The following is a 14,838-nucleotide window of genomic DNA, read 5'->3' as shown; positions in this document are numbered from 1 at the left end:
TGCTTGCCAAGGGGTGGGTCCACAGCACGGGTGGGCAACTGAAAAAGTTTGGGAGCCACTGCTCTAGGCCACCTGACTCCTCCCCAGCCCCTCCTCTACTCACAAAGAAAAGAGAGAGAGAGAGAGAGAGAGAGAGAGATGTGGGCAGGCACAGAGGTGCAGGCAGGAGTCCTCAAGGCCCCTTGCAAAGGGCCAGACTCAGCCCCCGGCCTGCCTTCTGCCAAAACCTGCCCCAGCACCACTGAACGGAGACCGCAGTCAGAATGCCAGAACAGAACCCTCGCACGGGGAGGAAAAATCTTTAAAAGCTCATCCGCGGGACAGAAACAAGAACAGGAAGCATTGGGTTCAATCCTTCATCCAGTCTACGCCCCCCCCCATCCCGAGAGAGAGATGAGCGGGGCCTACTTTTCGCAAAATGTCGCTAAAGCCGTGGGCAGGCGCGCTCGCAACGCGCGGTCGGAGCTCGGCGGGCGTTTTATAGTTACGGTTTCCTCTAGCGCGAGCGCTCAGGAGGGGGTAAATTAAAATTTCGAATCAGGATCGAGGAGGAGGAGCCAGCCCAGCGAGGCAGGAGCGCTGCCGCTCAACGAGGAACGGCAGGAGAAGGCAGAGGCCTTTTGGAGCAAAGCTGCCGAGGGAGGAGGGGAGGAACTCTCCCTGACGGTGGGACACAGACCTAAGACCACCGCGGGCTGAGCTTTGACTGCCTAGCCACTAAGGCCATGTGTTCCCACACCCCAACCAAACCAGGCTCCGCTGCCGTGCGAACAGAATGGTCGACTAGGTGGAGCCTTGGTCTGATCCAGCCGGGCTCTTCCTCCAGTCTAAAGTTCAGGGTTGGCCTTCAGGGACCAAGGGGAGAGCAAAGGACTGCTGGGTGGACACAGCCCGGATTCGCAACTGCTCGCTCAAGAATGTGGCCCCTACCTGACCGCCGGTGGTTAACCGGCGGTGGGGGAGAGAAGGCAGGGCCTCGGGAAGCCTACCTTGCAGGCGGCTGTGGCGGAAAGCATCTCGGAAGAGGAAGAGGCGGAGGCGCCCCTGGCTCTCTCGTAGGCCATGTCCAAGTCTGGCTTCGCCCCAGCCAAGGATCCTGTAAAACAGGGGACAGAGGGGGTGGGACTGGATGGCCTTAGAGGCCCTTCCAACTCCGCCATTCTATGATTCAAGCCGGCTTTCAGGCACCGCCCTCCCGGGCGTCTTCAGCATCTCCAGCCGCCCCCAAACTCAGGAGGGAGCAGCCTTCTTCCCTGCTCACCAGCAGTATCGGCGTATCCCGACGACGACGACGTCAAAGACGAGCTCCTCTTGAGAGGGTTCTCCGACCCAGGAGGTTTCCCTGCGTCTGCTCCTGAGAACCCAAATACAAACAAGCACCCAACGGATGAAAGGGTTCCAGGGGGCCCCCCGGACTACAACGCCCAAAATCCCCCAGCCAGCTTTCCTACGCTGGTTGGGGGATTCTGGGAGTTGCAGTCCAACACATCTAGAGGGCACCAGTTTAGGGGGGAGGCTGGCATAGGATTCCCAGGCAGATCCCTGCTCTCAGTTGTGATACCACGACATCATGTGCCAACCCTCAAGCCCACTGGCCAAATCCAGCCCACCCAGGATTCCCCATAGGGCCCCGCCCCTTCCCCCCCAAACCCATTCGTTTGGCGATTCCCTGCCTTTTCTGCAATCCCCCCTGCTGGGTTGAAATGCCTCTGCTAAGGCTCAGTTACTGGCAGTAAAGAGCTTCAAGCTAAAGTAGGCGGGTCTGTTTCCGTCAGGATCCCGCCCCCCTTTGCCTCCAGCCCCGCCCACTCCTGGAAGCCTGCCCCCAAGAGAGGGCCTTCGAAACGTCACTGGGCCCTCAGGTGGAAAGAGCCTGAGCCTCTCCGACATACGGAGCGCCTCTCCTGCAAAGGGCAAGGGGGGCACCTCCAAGCCAGAGCCCGCCCCGGGCTGCTCAGACCGCCCCCCCCGAGAGCGACGTCTCCCAAGGCGGCCCTTACCGCTCTCCGCCGCTGCGCCCTGCTTCTCCAGCCTCTCCGTCCGCTCCTCCTCCGACAAATTGGATATCTGCCTCTTCACTGCTTTGCCGGCGCTGACGCCGGAGGTGACGCTCGCAATCGACACCAGCGGGATGGCCTGGTTTTCCTGGCCGGAGTGGGAGGGAAATGAGCCGTCAGCGGGCACAAGGCAATCCAGATCAGGGCGGGACCATGGCCGGATACATACAGGCTCCCACCATGCTGCTATTCCAAGCCATCCCGGATAATCCCACAACGGCAGAGGAATGAGTGCCCCCTCGAAACCCCCTCCAGGCTAGTCTGAATTTTCCTCTTCCCTCCCCACCCTTCTTTCCACTTCTGCTGTGCCTTTCAGGATGTCAGCTTAGGGGGAGGGACTGCTTTCATTGTGGTTTTCTGCGCCGATCTACTCAAAGCAACTTGGAGACCCTTTTTGGACCAAAGAGCGGGCAAAAAGAGCTTTGGGAACACAATCAAAAGCACAGGAGTGGGCTAGGGCTCTGCAAGCAGAAACCAGGGCCAGTTGGGCGTTTGCCTGGCGCGGTACCGAATCCTTCCCCTCTGCTGATCTGCCGGGCTTCACTTACGGAATTGAAGAGTTCAGTGGTCAACCCAAGGTAATTGTGCAGAGCCAGGAAGGTCACTCTTTGGAGCCTGACCATGATGATCTAAAAGGAAGGAGAGGCAAAAGATCAGTCACGCCTGGCCTCAAAAAAAGAGAGAGAAGTGCTTCCTGGTTCCCCCAAAGCATGGCTGAGGTTTCCATTCCCCCTGCAGAGTGACCCAAGGACCAGCCATACACACGTTGCGGTTGGTGTATGGGGGCGGCGGCGGCGTAGTCAGCCAGGAGCTGACAAATCAGAGCCTTGATCGCATAGAGACACCTCAGAGTCACCCAGGATGGATCAAGGCACAGAGGCCGGCTCTGCCCCCGGCGGTTTCGCCCCCACGAAAGGGAAAAGGGCCGTGACCCGCAACGCAGGAGTTTTGCATCCGCCTCACCTGCACCACCCTCACGAGCGTCTCGGGGTATTTCTGGAAGACATCCTGGAAGGCGTTGGCTGGGAGACGGAGGATGGTGGACGGCGTCGCGGCTCGGGCGGAAACCGTTTTGTACGGAGCGGGGTGACCCTGCGGGCAGAGAACAGAGACCTTTTCGATCACGTCCCGGATTGCCTCGCCCCAATCGCTTCACCCTGTGGTAGATACATGTTGTTGCTGTTGCGTTTGCTGTTCTAGGGACTTACATAAACGCTTTGTAGGCTTTAGATCATGTACATAAGTACATAAAAAGAGCCCTGTCGGATCAGACCAAGGGAGGCGGTGGCCATCCGTGGCTACTAGCCCTGATGGCTGCGTGCTACCTCCAGTATCGGAGGCCGTATGCCTATATGCACCAGTGGCTGGGGAACATGGGTGGGAGGGGGCTGTTGCACCATGTCCTGCTTTGTGGGTCCCTGGTCGACAGCTGGTGGGCCACTGGGTGAACTAAGTGCTGGACTAGATGGACCCTTGGTCTGATTCAGCAGGGCTCTTCTCAGGTTCTTATTCAGCCAGTTCACACGAGAAAGAGACATGAGCACAGAGATGGCTTTTCAACTCAGAGATGGCTTTGCTCATTTCCTTAATACGGTAGCAAGTCCCTGTTTTACCGATTCCTGCTATCAATCCAAGCGAAAGGTTTCATATCTGTCAGCACCTCGTTCCTCAGGAAGTGATGGTCCGTCCCTCCGGAGGTGGGTCTAAAACAAGCCCTGCAGGAATCGGGGATTCATGTTTGATTCCTCCACAATCCGTACGTTCCGAACTTCCAACAGGCGCATTCGATCAATACATCAAGCGTGCGCCGTAAAGGGAAGCTCTAGCCGCCTGGCGGAACAAAAGCCGCTTGATCGGAGGCCTCCTACTGCCTTGTGCGCTTCAAAGCTCCACGAAGCTCCGTTTTCCTGCCGTTGTTCAGGCAGCAACCTCACCGCAAGAGTGTGGTGGAGAAGTGCAGGGGAAATCCCAGAAGCATCCCCCTTGATCCGGAAGCAGGGCCCTGGCCGCAAAGACGAGGCTGGGATGCGGCATTAATCAGGCTCTCTCGCAGTTCGAAGGAGCTTGCCTGTCCTTCATTCTGGCACCTGACTGAGAAACGTGTGTGTCTTTTTGATACTGGCCGGTGCGCTCAAATACTTAGCCTTTTACAACCACCAACTCCCTGCCAATATACAAGGCACTTTCCCTAGCCTGATTGCCTGGAATAGATTTTAAGGCTCGCCAGAGGCGACCAGGGTAATGGCAATTTTTTAAGCCTGGTGGGGAAAGGCTCCGTATTTTTACCCCTAAACTGGCTCCGCCACTTGGTTCCTGGTTATCATCCACAAGTCTTTGGCTCTCCCGGTAGCCAGGGAAAAAAGAGAGAGGGAAGAAATATCTTGGCAGGTTTCTTTTGTGGGTTTAAAATTCGGTGTTCACGCCTTGCAAGAGCGGCGGTACAATGGTGCTTTGTACTCATCATCTGTCTTGTTCCTGCATCTCTATTTAACAGCTGCCCAGGGAGCGTGGATTTTCCAGTCCCAACTCATTCCTGCCTCCCGGCGTTCAACCCCCAAAAAGCTTTCGCCGGAACGCATTCTCTCCACAGCCAGGGGAAAATGAAAGTCATCCGCCCGTTTCATGCAGTCTAGCGGCTGCGCTCCCAGCTGGCTGATCAATTCTTAATTAAAGGAGATTAAAAAAAATAAATTGACTAAGTAATAAGCCCAAGGCAGGAGCCTGAAGGCTTACACATTAAGGCTCCCAGCGGCTGACAGACTCTTGCGTGGAGTGGAAGATACTGGGTCTGAACACAGAAGGCAGACAGGCCGGGTAAGGAACACGGGCTTGAAGAGAGGTTCACTCGCCTAGGGTGAGTTAAGAACTCCCTCAAAGTGAGCAGGAAAGGAAAAACTTCCCACTTCCAAACCTCCCTGTTTAGAGACAGAACGCCTTCAAATCTTCAAGGAGTGGAAAACCCCAGAGGACAAATCCAGCCCTCTGGAAGCTGTCAGAAGGCCACACCTCCTGCCCCCAGCCCAAGCCCCTTTCTCCCCACCACTGGTCATTGGGGAGGGGGGGGTTGTTCCCGGCTTGTGTGCAGTGTCTGCCCACCCCAATTCTCAAAGGTTGAAATGCCTCTCCTAAGGCTTGAGCTGCTGGCAAGAAGAGCTGTAAGCATAACACAGGCTGGCATTTTGTGGGTTCTCGGCCCTGCCCTCTTTTGCCTCTGGCTCCTCCCACCACAGGAACGCGGCCTCCGAGAGCTTCTCTGAAATGGAATTTGGCCCTCGGGGTGAAAGAGGTCGGACACCCCTGGAATACGGATTCCAGAGGGCACAGCAGAAGTGGGTTACCGCCTTCAAGCCCTGTTCATGGGTTTCCTGAAGACAGCCGGTTGGCCGCTGCGGGAAGCAGGACGGACAGTCCAATGCAGCCAAGCATTTCTGATGTTCTTAGCGGAATAGTTCCCAAGCGGAAGAGGGCAGGCACTGCTCGGAGGGTCGGCTTGCCAGCTTCCGGCTCCCTGCTCTGCGCAAAAGCTGTTCAGCAAAAACGGCCATGTTCGTTCCTTTGTGAAGCCGGCCATCCCGGCCTCCCCATTCAGGCCACAGGCAGGCCAAGCGTCCCACCAAACGGCAGCCAAGCCACGGGCCGGGATCCCAGCGGCAGGCACGGGGGCTCACCGTGATGACGTCCAGGATGCTGAGGAGGCTGTGGACGCTGTCTCCCGCCAGGACCTCTTTAACCACCATCTCTGTGCCATCCTAAGTGGGGTGCAGGAGAAAAAGGAACAGGGGCGTCACGCACTGCTTGCCGTGGCCTTCCTCAATCCCAAGCCCGCCGTGGTAGCTGAGGATTGTGGGAGATGGAGGCCAACCGATCTAGAAGGCGCCAGGCTGGGGAAGGTGGGGCTGCGGGTTAATTCGAGACAGAGACGCGATCCGAGATCAGCCGGATGTCTATTGCGAAGCTCGTTCGCCTCCTCTCGTAGGACTTGGGTGCTACAACTGCACATTTTAGTGTGTTGGGCATCTCTTTCCGTCAGGGAAGAGAAGAAAGGCAGACTCTTTTCCACACGCCTGCAATCACCCCTGGTCTATTTTGTGCCCCCCCCCCACTCACCCCAAAATTCAGCAGCGCAGTGACAAACCAACCCTTTTGCTTTAAAACAAGGCCTGGTGGGGGTAGGGGTGAGGAGGAGGAGGCGTCTTGTTTTCAAGCGAAGCCACACTCCCAGAAGCCACCTGGGTCTGCAACTTTGCTGAAAAACCACCCCCGTGAATTGACCGGCCCGGATCTAAACCGTGGGAAAGTGGGAGCTAAATCTACGAAACGAGGAAACTGCCACCACTCCAGGCCTCCCCCAGCTAGGGACCTCCAGATGTGCTGGACTGCAACCCCCAGCATTTCCAGTCCAACACATCTGCTTTGTGAATCGCTTGTCCCGCTGTCTGCAGTCACGGTACTGAAGCCCGGCGAACCGGAAAGAGGATGGGTCAGTAGGCTTAGAATTGACGGCCGGTGGTGCCCTTGAGGCTTTTCATAGCCGTTCCGCTTTGAGCACTGCGTTTCGGACGACCCGAGGACGGGGGAACGGCCTCCGAGGCTACCGGAAGCGAGGGGAGCTCTCTCCCCGGCGGAACGGCAAGGGCAGTCCTGCTCCTGGCCACCGGGAGACTTCTGTACACAAACGGTAGCCCTGGGCAAGAATAAAGCCCGGCACCGTTTGCAGAGCTGGGAGTCAGCCTGGGGAAGAGTCCAGAAATGGCCCAGAGGGTCCGTTTCATACCATGGCATGACTCAGGCCCAGCCTGTGCCGCCGAAGAACACTTTGCCTGGGCTGAATCATAGTCAGGCTAAAGGATAGGGTGGGGTGGGAAAGTTTGAAGCCCCCCATCCCACCTCATGATGGGGGGGGAAGCCCCACTGGTACTTAGTAAGTCAGCATGTCAGAGAGAAGGAGCACCCGAGAATTCTCCCTGACCCTCTATTTTTCTACATGCAGGGAGTTTTCCCATAATGGAGCATCCAACATGAAATCTCCCATCCCACCGTGGCTTTGGCAGGCGGGAGTGGTACAGTCCAGGCAAAGCTTTTACCAGTTAATGCTGTGGAGCAGGCTTCCCCGACCTCGGGCCCTCCAGCTGTGTTGGACTACAGCTCCCAGAATTCCACGGGAGCTCCAGTCCAACACAGAGTGGGGGCACGGCTGCTGCAGAACATGCAAAACCTGGCTTTGGATCTCAGAATCTGCTTCTTACACTCTCTTGGATGCAGACTTCCAGCTTGCCGTCCTGCACCACATAAATGCTGTTGTCCAGCTGCCCCGGGCGGAAGATGTATTCCCCTTCGTGCAGCTGCACGAAAACCATGTGCTTGCACAGCTCCAGGAAAAGAGGCTTCTCAAAGTGCCCAAGGACCCTGCCGGAGGGAAAAGAGACATGCACAGGCAATGGGAACGTTGGCAAGGTCTAGCGTGTCTCATAGCAGAGTTGCTTTATACGGCGAAAGCGTGGCAACACAGCATTTAGTATGGGAGACAACAAACGCAGGCGAGAGCCAGTTTAAAAGAAATTCAAATCCCTCCTTCCGCATTTGTTTTGTGGCGCTTTCCCCCCTTCTCTTCTCCTCCTCCTCAAAGGGACCAGATGCAGGGCATCAACCGTCAACATTATTGACATCCCGCCCTGGTTATGAACCTCCCGGTGGTGCTTGTCCGCTCGCGGCTGGCAAATCGGGCGTCCCAGCAGAACGCGAGCAGTGCATCAATCCAGGTTCCTCTCAAATCAAATCACGTCAAACCCGATCGTTATGCAAACCCTTAACGAAGGTAAGCCATTATTTTACCAAAAAAACCACCACCCTGCCATCCAGGGCTGTCTTGTCACTTTCACTCCTACCTGACGTTCTTCAGCATGTAAAGGACTTCGGAGGGCAGGTGGGAATTCTTCACGTCAAACTCCGTCAAGTCGGCCTCCAGCAGGGAGGGAGGCGGCTCTTTGGGCTGGAGCGTCGGGGACTCCTTCTTGAAACGCAGGATCCTGAAAGGAATGAAGCAGAACGGCTGCTCCCCCATCATCCTTACCGCTGAAGAGCACAGGCGCCCCCCTGTCTCCTTCCTGTCCTCATCCAGACCATGCGGCGCTTCTAACCTGGACCAACCCGGCTCTGCTGCCTGCCTGAATCGGCTGTTGCTCTAAGCTTGATCAAGTCAGCCTAAAGTCGACAGGGGCATCAGAAGTTGACTGACCTAGTTTGCACAACGGTTCAATTCATTTACGGGACTCCATGACGTGCGCCGGCCGCAAATGCAAGCCACGGCAGGTAGTCGCAGCCTGCGAACCCAGGGATGTTGAGTTGTTGGCATGGTTAACCACCCGTAACCCGTGGGCTGTTTTAGGGTTGTGGAGGGGTTGCTAACTGCAGAAACAACCCACCCTCGCTGGGTTCGCACGTCCTGAACCGCCATGCACCTCCACCATGGTGTGCGTAAGCAAAATGGCTGGCAGCGGGCATCACAGAGTCCCACGGATAATTGAACCATGGCGGCTTGTCGTGATGTGCGAACAGACCAACTGAGTGAGACCAGGGGTCCCTCTAGCCCAGTACTGATGACACTGACTGGCAGCATTGCCTCTCCACGGTTTCAGCAAGTTTTTCCAACCATACCTAGAAGTGGTGAGGACCTACTTGACCACGAAGCTGCAGCCCCTTGCTGACGAAACTATCGACTAGGTGATTTGCAGATCAGCAAGGATTCATAGAATCATAGAATAGTAGAATTGGAAGGGTCCTACAAGGCCATCAAGTCCAACCCCCTGCTCCATGCAGGAATCCACCTGAAAGCATCCCTGACAGATGGCTGTCCAGCTGCCTCTTGAAGGCCTCTAGTGTGGGAGAGCCCACAACCTCCCTAGGTCACTGGTTCCATTGTCATACTGCTCTAACAGTCAGGAAGTTTTTCCTGATGTGCAGCCGGAATCTGGCTTCCTGCAACTTGAGCCCATTATTCTGTGTTCCTGACTGTCAATTATTTTTTTTAACAAATAGCAAGTTATATTTTTAAAAAACTGCTACATTTGGCCCTGTGCAAATTGCTTTGAAGTGTGCTTCCAACCCTGCTTTGGAGGCTAACTGTGGCTACTTTGGTTTGGGGAATGAACTTTGCTGCCATCACCAAAGGGCAGTGAGACCTGGTTTCCTGAGTCACTTTTTTTTTAAAGCCCTTGAAACAGAAACCTTCAGCCCGCCACCAGCTAACGCAAGCCAGCCAAGTGACAGAACGGCCGACCACCTACCCCCCCCCCCCCATACCTCTTCGCCAAGGACAAGACTTTAGCCCTTTTGCGCATCCGCTGCCGGGGCACCGTGTTTCCGACCAGGGAGTTTGGCAGAGTTGTGACCTAGAAGAAAGCAAGGTCTCCTGAAATCTGGGCCGCAGAGGTGGGTGCAAGAGAAACACGTCAGGGCCCGAAAGCAACAACCGTGCAGCTCCGTGCCGGCAGACAGAAAGCATATAGAGCAGAGCTGTTGAACCTCTTTCAGCCCGGGGGTCGGATTCCATTTCAGAGAGGCTCACAGGAGCCACATTTCCGTGGTGGGTGGGGCCGAAGGAAGAAAGGGTGGGGCTAAAATACCAGCCTGTTTTAGCTTAAAGCTTTCACTGTCGGTCGCGAAACCTTCGGAGAGGCATTTCAATCTTTTTTTTGGGGGGGGGGGGAACCGCACACCAGCCGAGAAAGCACCAAATGAACGGCAGTCGAGGGGAAGGAAATGTGGCAGTCTGGGGAATGCCAGAGGGCCAGATTCAGAACCCAGGTGTGCCAGATTTGGCCCACGGGCCAGAGGTTCAACACCCCCGTTATAAGTCCGCAGCATGTCCCTATACGAGTGAAGTCCTGGTACAACTGTGGCGAGTGAGACGAGAAAACGGCAAGATATATTTTCTCTGAAATGCCAAACCAAAGGCCCTTGGGTTGGTCGTTATCAGCAAACATTCTATTCCACTTTTAAAATGAACGTTCCCAGACGGGCTGGCAACTGACCCCTAGCAAAGTCCATGTTTTCTGTTCTCCCCAGATGCAGCCACCCACCACAAACAACGACACACACACACACACACACACAAATTACAACAGGAAATGCAGAAAGAGAATGGCGGAAGGGAAGAGGGAGAATGGGAAGAAAACTTGAGCCACCCAGGCGTGGTTAAGAGTACGGAGGCGATGATTTACAGATACTGTTGTTTTTGTGCTTTTTATGTTTCTAAACGTTTTATATTTGTTTTTGATGTTTACTGTTTTAAACTTTTGTAAACCGCCCAGAGAGCTTCACCTATGGGGGGGCGGTATATAAATGCAATAAATAAATAAATATTACTGATGCGATAACTCAGTAAGTGGTTCCCAGATGGATAAGGGATTTTTAAGGTGTTTCAGCTGCAATGTGGTGGATCTCGGCATCATCAGGAAAACTGTCCCCCTTCGGCCTGTAAAGCGGTTTTGGGAGCCGAACTGGATTTTTCTGTCTTGGAGGACAACCCTTTCCATTCCCTGCGCGTATCACAGGAGGTGACATTTCACCAGCATGCCGGGAAACCGTCACCGGCGAGGGAGCCCTTGCCGACAGAGGATGGCAACGTGCCCGGCAGCCTTCATGGCAGCGTGCGGAGCGCCACCTCTTGGAAGAACGTGAGTACTGACAGCCCCGGGAGATCTACTAACCCATTTCCCAGCCTCCAGGAAAGACCAGCTTGTAGGAAAAGCCACGTGGATTTCAGGAGTGCCCTTGCGGCCGGCCGGTTGGCTCCTGGGCTTAACAGCCGAGTGATTTCAGTAAGTCGCCCTTCCTCCCAGCTCCCAAATCATCTCCCCACCTGATCCTGCATTTCTAGAGGGGGCGGGGGCTAATAACCCTAAAGCAGGGGTGGGCAACTTCATCTACAACTCCCATCAGCCTTCAGCACTGGCGACGCTGGCTAAGGCACATGGGAGATGTAGACCGAGACATCTGAAGGGGCGCATGCTGCCCACCCCTGATCTAAGGGGATCCCAGGAGCATGTGTGCCTGGGCACAGCCTCCCCCCTGCTTCTCCCCGGTAAATCTGCGTATGGGGAAGCGTGTGTGGAAGCGGATAAAGACTGTCCCCGGTTGCTTAGCAACTACTCGGCCTCCTTCTCCCCCCCCCCCCCCGGGCATCCTTCGAGATCTAAAGTCATCTCCCTTGGCTCAATGGCAAGGGCTGAACAAGCACCCAAGAGGCGTCTTCCTCGTTTTTCAGAGGGATCCCTGCGGGCAAACGCTTTACAGGGCTGCGCCCGGGACTCTTGGCAAAACCAGTGAGAAAGACGAGCAGGGAGGAAAGTGCGATTAGCCATGATAGAACTCGCAAGCACGCACGCGCACACACAATCCTCCAGCGTTTTTTCTCTCTCACAGAGAGTTGGGGATGGGAGAGATGCAGTTCTCCTTGCAGGCCATGCATCAAATCAGCTGCCAGCCAGGAGTCCCCGTTTGCACCGGCACCGGCCGCTGCGACCTCCCTCTCGGGCCGAGCTGGCCGCTGGCCCCAGCCCGTTTGTGGGGCGGCTTACCTTTCGCATGATCTTGCGGCCGTAGAACATGACCTTGTCCCTCTTGCGGAACCGGTACTGAGGCACATGGGCCTGAGGTTGCTCTGAAAAGACAGCAAGAGCCGCGTCATCCCGTAGCCCGTTCGCGAAGGCCGGGAGCCTAAAAACCGCCAGGCGGGGCCTGCTGCACGGAACTGCACACACCCCTCCCCGTAGCAGAGGCGCAAGCGGAGAAACGAGAGGCTGAGACACCCCGCAGAAGGTTGGACATCCACCGAGGTCTTGAGACCAGAGGAGGGAGGGTTTGGCAATACCCCCTCCACTGGGCCTCCGCGTCCTCCTTGCCACTGATTCGCTTTCCCAACTTGAGCGGCCGGCCAGAGGGTGAGCGCAAGGAGCACAGTGCGCCACCTCCTCGGTCTCGGCGTGGCTGGTGCGCTCAGAGAGGGCAGGTGATCAGGTGGCACCGGTTACCGGCACGTTTCTGAGCCCAATTCAAAGTGCTGCTTTTGGCCTTTCAAGCCTTAAACGGAAGAACCGCCTTCACCCATATCAGCCGGCCCGCGCTTTACCATCAGAAAGAGAGGCCCTTCTCATTTGCCCACCCGTGAGCGCAGTTAGGTGGGTGATCACGCGTGAGAGGGCCTTCTCTGCAGTGGCCCCGCACCTTTGGAACAAGCTGCCACTGGAGGTCCGCAATGCTCTGTCACGGCAGGCTTTCAAGAAGGCCTTGGAAACGTATTATTTTATCCCAGCCTTCTCTTGATAGGACTGACGTTATTGCTGCTGTTGCTGGTTTTATTGTTGTTTTTATTGCTGTTTTATTGTGCTCATATATTTTTTTATCGCTTTTAATATTTTAACTGTTTTTACGTATTGTGTCGCTGTGAGCCGCCTGAAAGGCTGCCAAAAAAGGTATTAGATGACATTTGTTTGGATCTCCGTCACTTTGTGAAGCTGCCCCTCTGAAGAGCTGCTTATAAATAGTTTGGGACAATAAACAAGAAATTAAAATAAAAATAACTGCTGGAATTTGACAGGAAGCCAAGGCAGCACCGTGATCACCAAGATGCGAACGGCAGCAGCAGCTGATGCCTCATATTCATTATCGGAACCCTTTCTAAATGCCGCATACCCCAGGGACTCGGACGTGACGCTTCTCTCCGGCAGAAGCGGGAGGAGAGGCAAATGCCACCTGGCATCTTTAGGTAAACCATATCCTGAACCTGGTTATCCACACTAGAGCACTGATGATTGGCATACTCCTTGCGGAGACAAATTTACTGTTCAGTTCCTCAATGACTTTGCACGTCTTTATTTTATTAATATGTCCTTATAGGTGTCGCTTTAACAAGTTGCACTAATGGCCTGTTGACTGTAAATAAAGGTTGATGGACTGATAGTTTAAACAAATAAAATGAATGCCGAGTCTGTCGGGGAAGCAGTGAAACGCCCACCAGACTGAGAAGGAAGTGGGCTAAATCCCATAGTAGCGCAACTGGGGGGCACTGGCACCTCGTGTGCAAGCGACACGCTCCCACCGTACATTAGTATCATGCAAGAGCCACCTATGAGCAAGCCCAGGCCTGCTGCAGTGCATTTGCCCGGGAACTAGCAAGCAAAGCGAGCTCAACTTACTCGAATCCTTGACCTTCCTGTAAACAAAATACACCACGATTCCGATAAGCGACAAGGCAACGGCGGCGCCAATGACCATCCCGGTTAGCTGTGGAGGGAAGAAGCGAGACAAGGGAGACGAGTCTTAGGCACCGCTCTTCAAAGCCTGGCTTCAGGCACGCTGGGAAATGCTCAGATTGAAGCAAAGAGCTGTAGCCCCACGATGCGCCTGGCCGTTCCACGGCTTAGGATGTGAGCAGCAAGTTGAGAGCCAGAACGTCTGGAGGGCCACAGTTCCCAAGACCATTGCTCATGCTGATGGGAGTTGTAGGTCCAAACTCCGGAGGGCCACAACTTACCCAACCCTGGCCTAGGAGGAGGAGGAGGAGGAGGAGGAGAGGGCTTCTATCAGCCTTCTTGTCCCAACTGCCTCCAGCAGCAGCAATGCCCCATCCTCCACAGCGGAGGCAGTGAAGCCCCCTTTCACCGCCCTGGTTTAGATCCACCTGCATTGCCCATTTCTTTCATTGGCCCAGTCCAGACAACACGTTTCTCAATGGTGGTTTTAGAACTCCACGGTGGAGTTTTCACACCGCCGTTGAGAAACACGTAGTTTGGTGGGAAAACTCCACGCCCCAGCGGACTTTCTTTTGGAAGACACTCCAGAGTGGATGAATATCCAGGCCGTGCAGAGGGGAGTTCCTGTGGCAGGCTCCGTAGAGTTTCCCGTTGAGTTGACTTTTCCCACTGGCTACAGAGTTCCCTGGCAAGAGCGGGGCGAAAGGAGCTGGTGGGCCACTGAGGGAACAGAGCGCTGGGCTAGATGGACCCGCGGTCGGATCCAGCAGGGCTCTTCTGACTCTCGTAAGCTTTGGTTCGTTGCTATTTTAAATCGCGAATCTAAAGGATCCACAATTGCATGGCTGTGCTGTTGCTCTCCCAGTCCCAACCTTGGAGCAGGGGCAAGGATCATCCCTGCCATTGCACTGGGCCAGCTGGGTGCCCTCCAGACCCAGACCCTTGGTCCATTCGGCCCGGCGTGGCCGACCCGGACTGGCAGCAGCGGCCTCTCCAGGGTTTCAGGCAGGAGATGTTGCCGGGGGGGGGGGATCGAACCTGGGACTTCCCACCTGCAAAGCAGGGGGCTCCGCCACTGAAATGTGGACTACATTTCCCAGCCTGCCCCAGCCAGGCTGCACTAAGCTTTTGAGCACAACTGTGGGCACAATCTCCCCCAAGATGGAGAGGAGAGTGATTCTCTGCATCCCTGGCTCCAGAGTTGAGCTGCATTTGGGGGAGCCACAGTGCGAGATCATGGAGAAGAGACCGCCCCCCCCCCCAGGAGGAGGGCCGTGGTGCTGGCGACTGCAAGTTTGATCCCCACCACAAGGCCAGGCAAAAGGTGTGGGCCCCAGGATACATTAACTCGCAGTTCTGAGCCTTAGCTTCTCCGCAACGAACTCCCGATTTGCCCAGCGCCAAGGAAAAAACAAAACGCAAGCGTCGCCCCCTTAACACTTCAGACAGCAATGGACTAGGCGCTGCATAGGAGGAACCTGAAGCCAGGTTGTCTTGGGAGAAAGTGCCGTGCAAGGCCTCGACTCGGC

At 55.5% G+C, this 14,838-nt stretch overlaps 1 protein-coding gene across 3 annotated transcripts in view; it reads right to left on the bottom strand.

Moving 5' to 3' along the window:
- Positions 1–14,838, bottom strand: part of PNPLA7 (patatin like phospholipase domain containing 7) — a 73,041-nt gene that overhangs the window by 53,520 nt on the left and 4,683 nt on the right. For all 3 annotated transcript variants that reach the window (XM_063144965.1, XM_063144966.1, XM_063144967.1), the window contains 11 exons: positions 13,253–13,340; positions 11,636–11,718; positions 9,357–9,445; positions 7,943–8,083; positions 7,304–7,463; positions 5,726–5,806; positions 3,021–3,149; positions 2,606–2,686; positions 2,001–2,145; positions 1,262–1,354; positions 990–1,096 (listed from right to left, as the gene is read on the bottom strand). In XM_063144965.1, the coding sequence (XP_063001035.1) occupies positions 990–1,096; positions 1,262–1,354; positions 2,001–2,145; positions 2,606–2,686; positions 3,021–3,149; positions 5,726–5,806; positions 7,304–7,463; positions 7,943–8,083; positions 9,357–9,445; positions 11,636–11,718; positions 13,253–13,340 (1,197 nt within the window). The remainder of the gene's footprint in view (positions 1–989; positions 1,097–1,261; positions 1,355–2,000; positions 2,146–2,605; positions 2,687–3,020; positions 3,150–5,725; positions 5,807–7,303; positions 7,464–7,942; positions 8,084–9,356; positions 9,446–11,635; positions 11,719–13,252; positions 13,341–14,838) is intronic.

The sequence above is a fragment of the Elgaria multicarinata genome, chromosome 19 (genome assembly GCF_023053635.1).
Source record: "Elgaria multicarinata webbii isolate HBS135686 ecotype San Diego chromosome 19, rElgMul1.1.pri, whole genome shotgun sequence".
NCBI lineage: Eukaryota > Metazoa > Chordata > Lepidosauria > Squamata > Anguidae > Elgaria > Elgaria multicarinata.
This window is presented reverse-complemented; position numbering and strand designations above follow the sequence as displayed.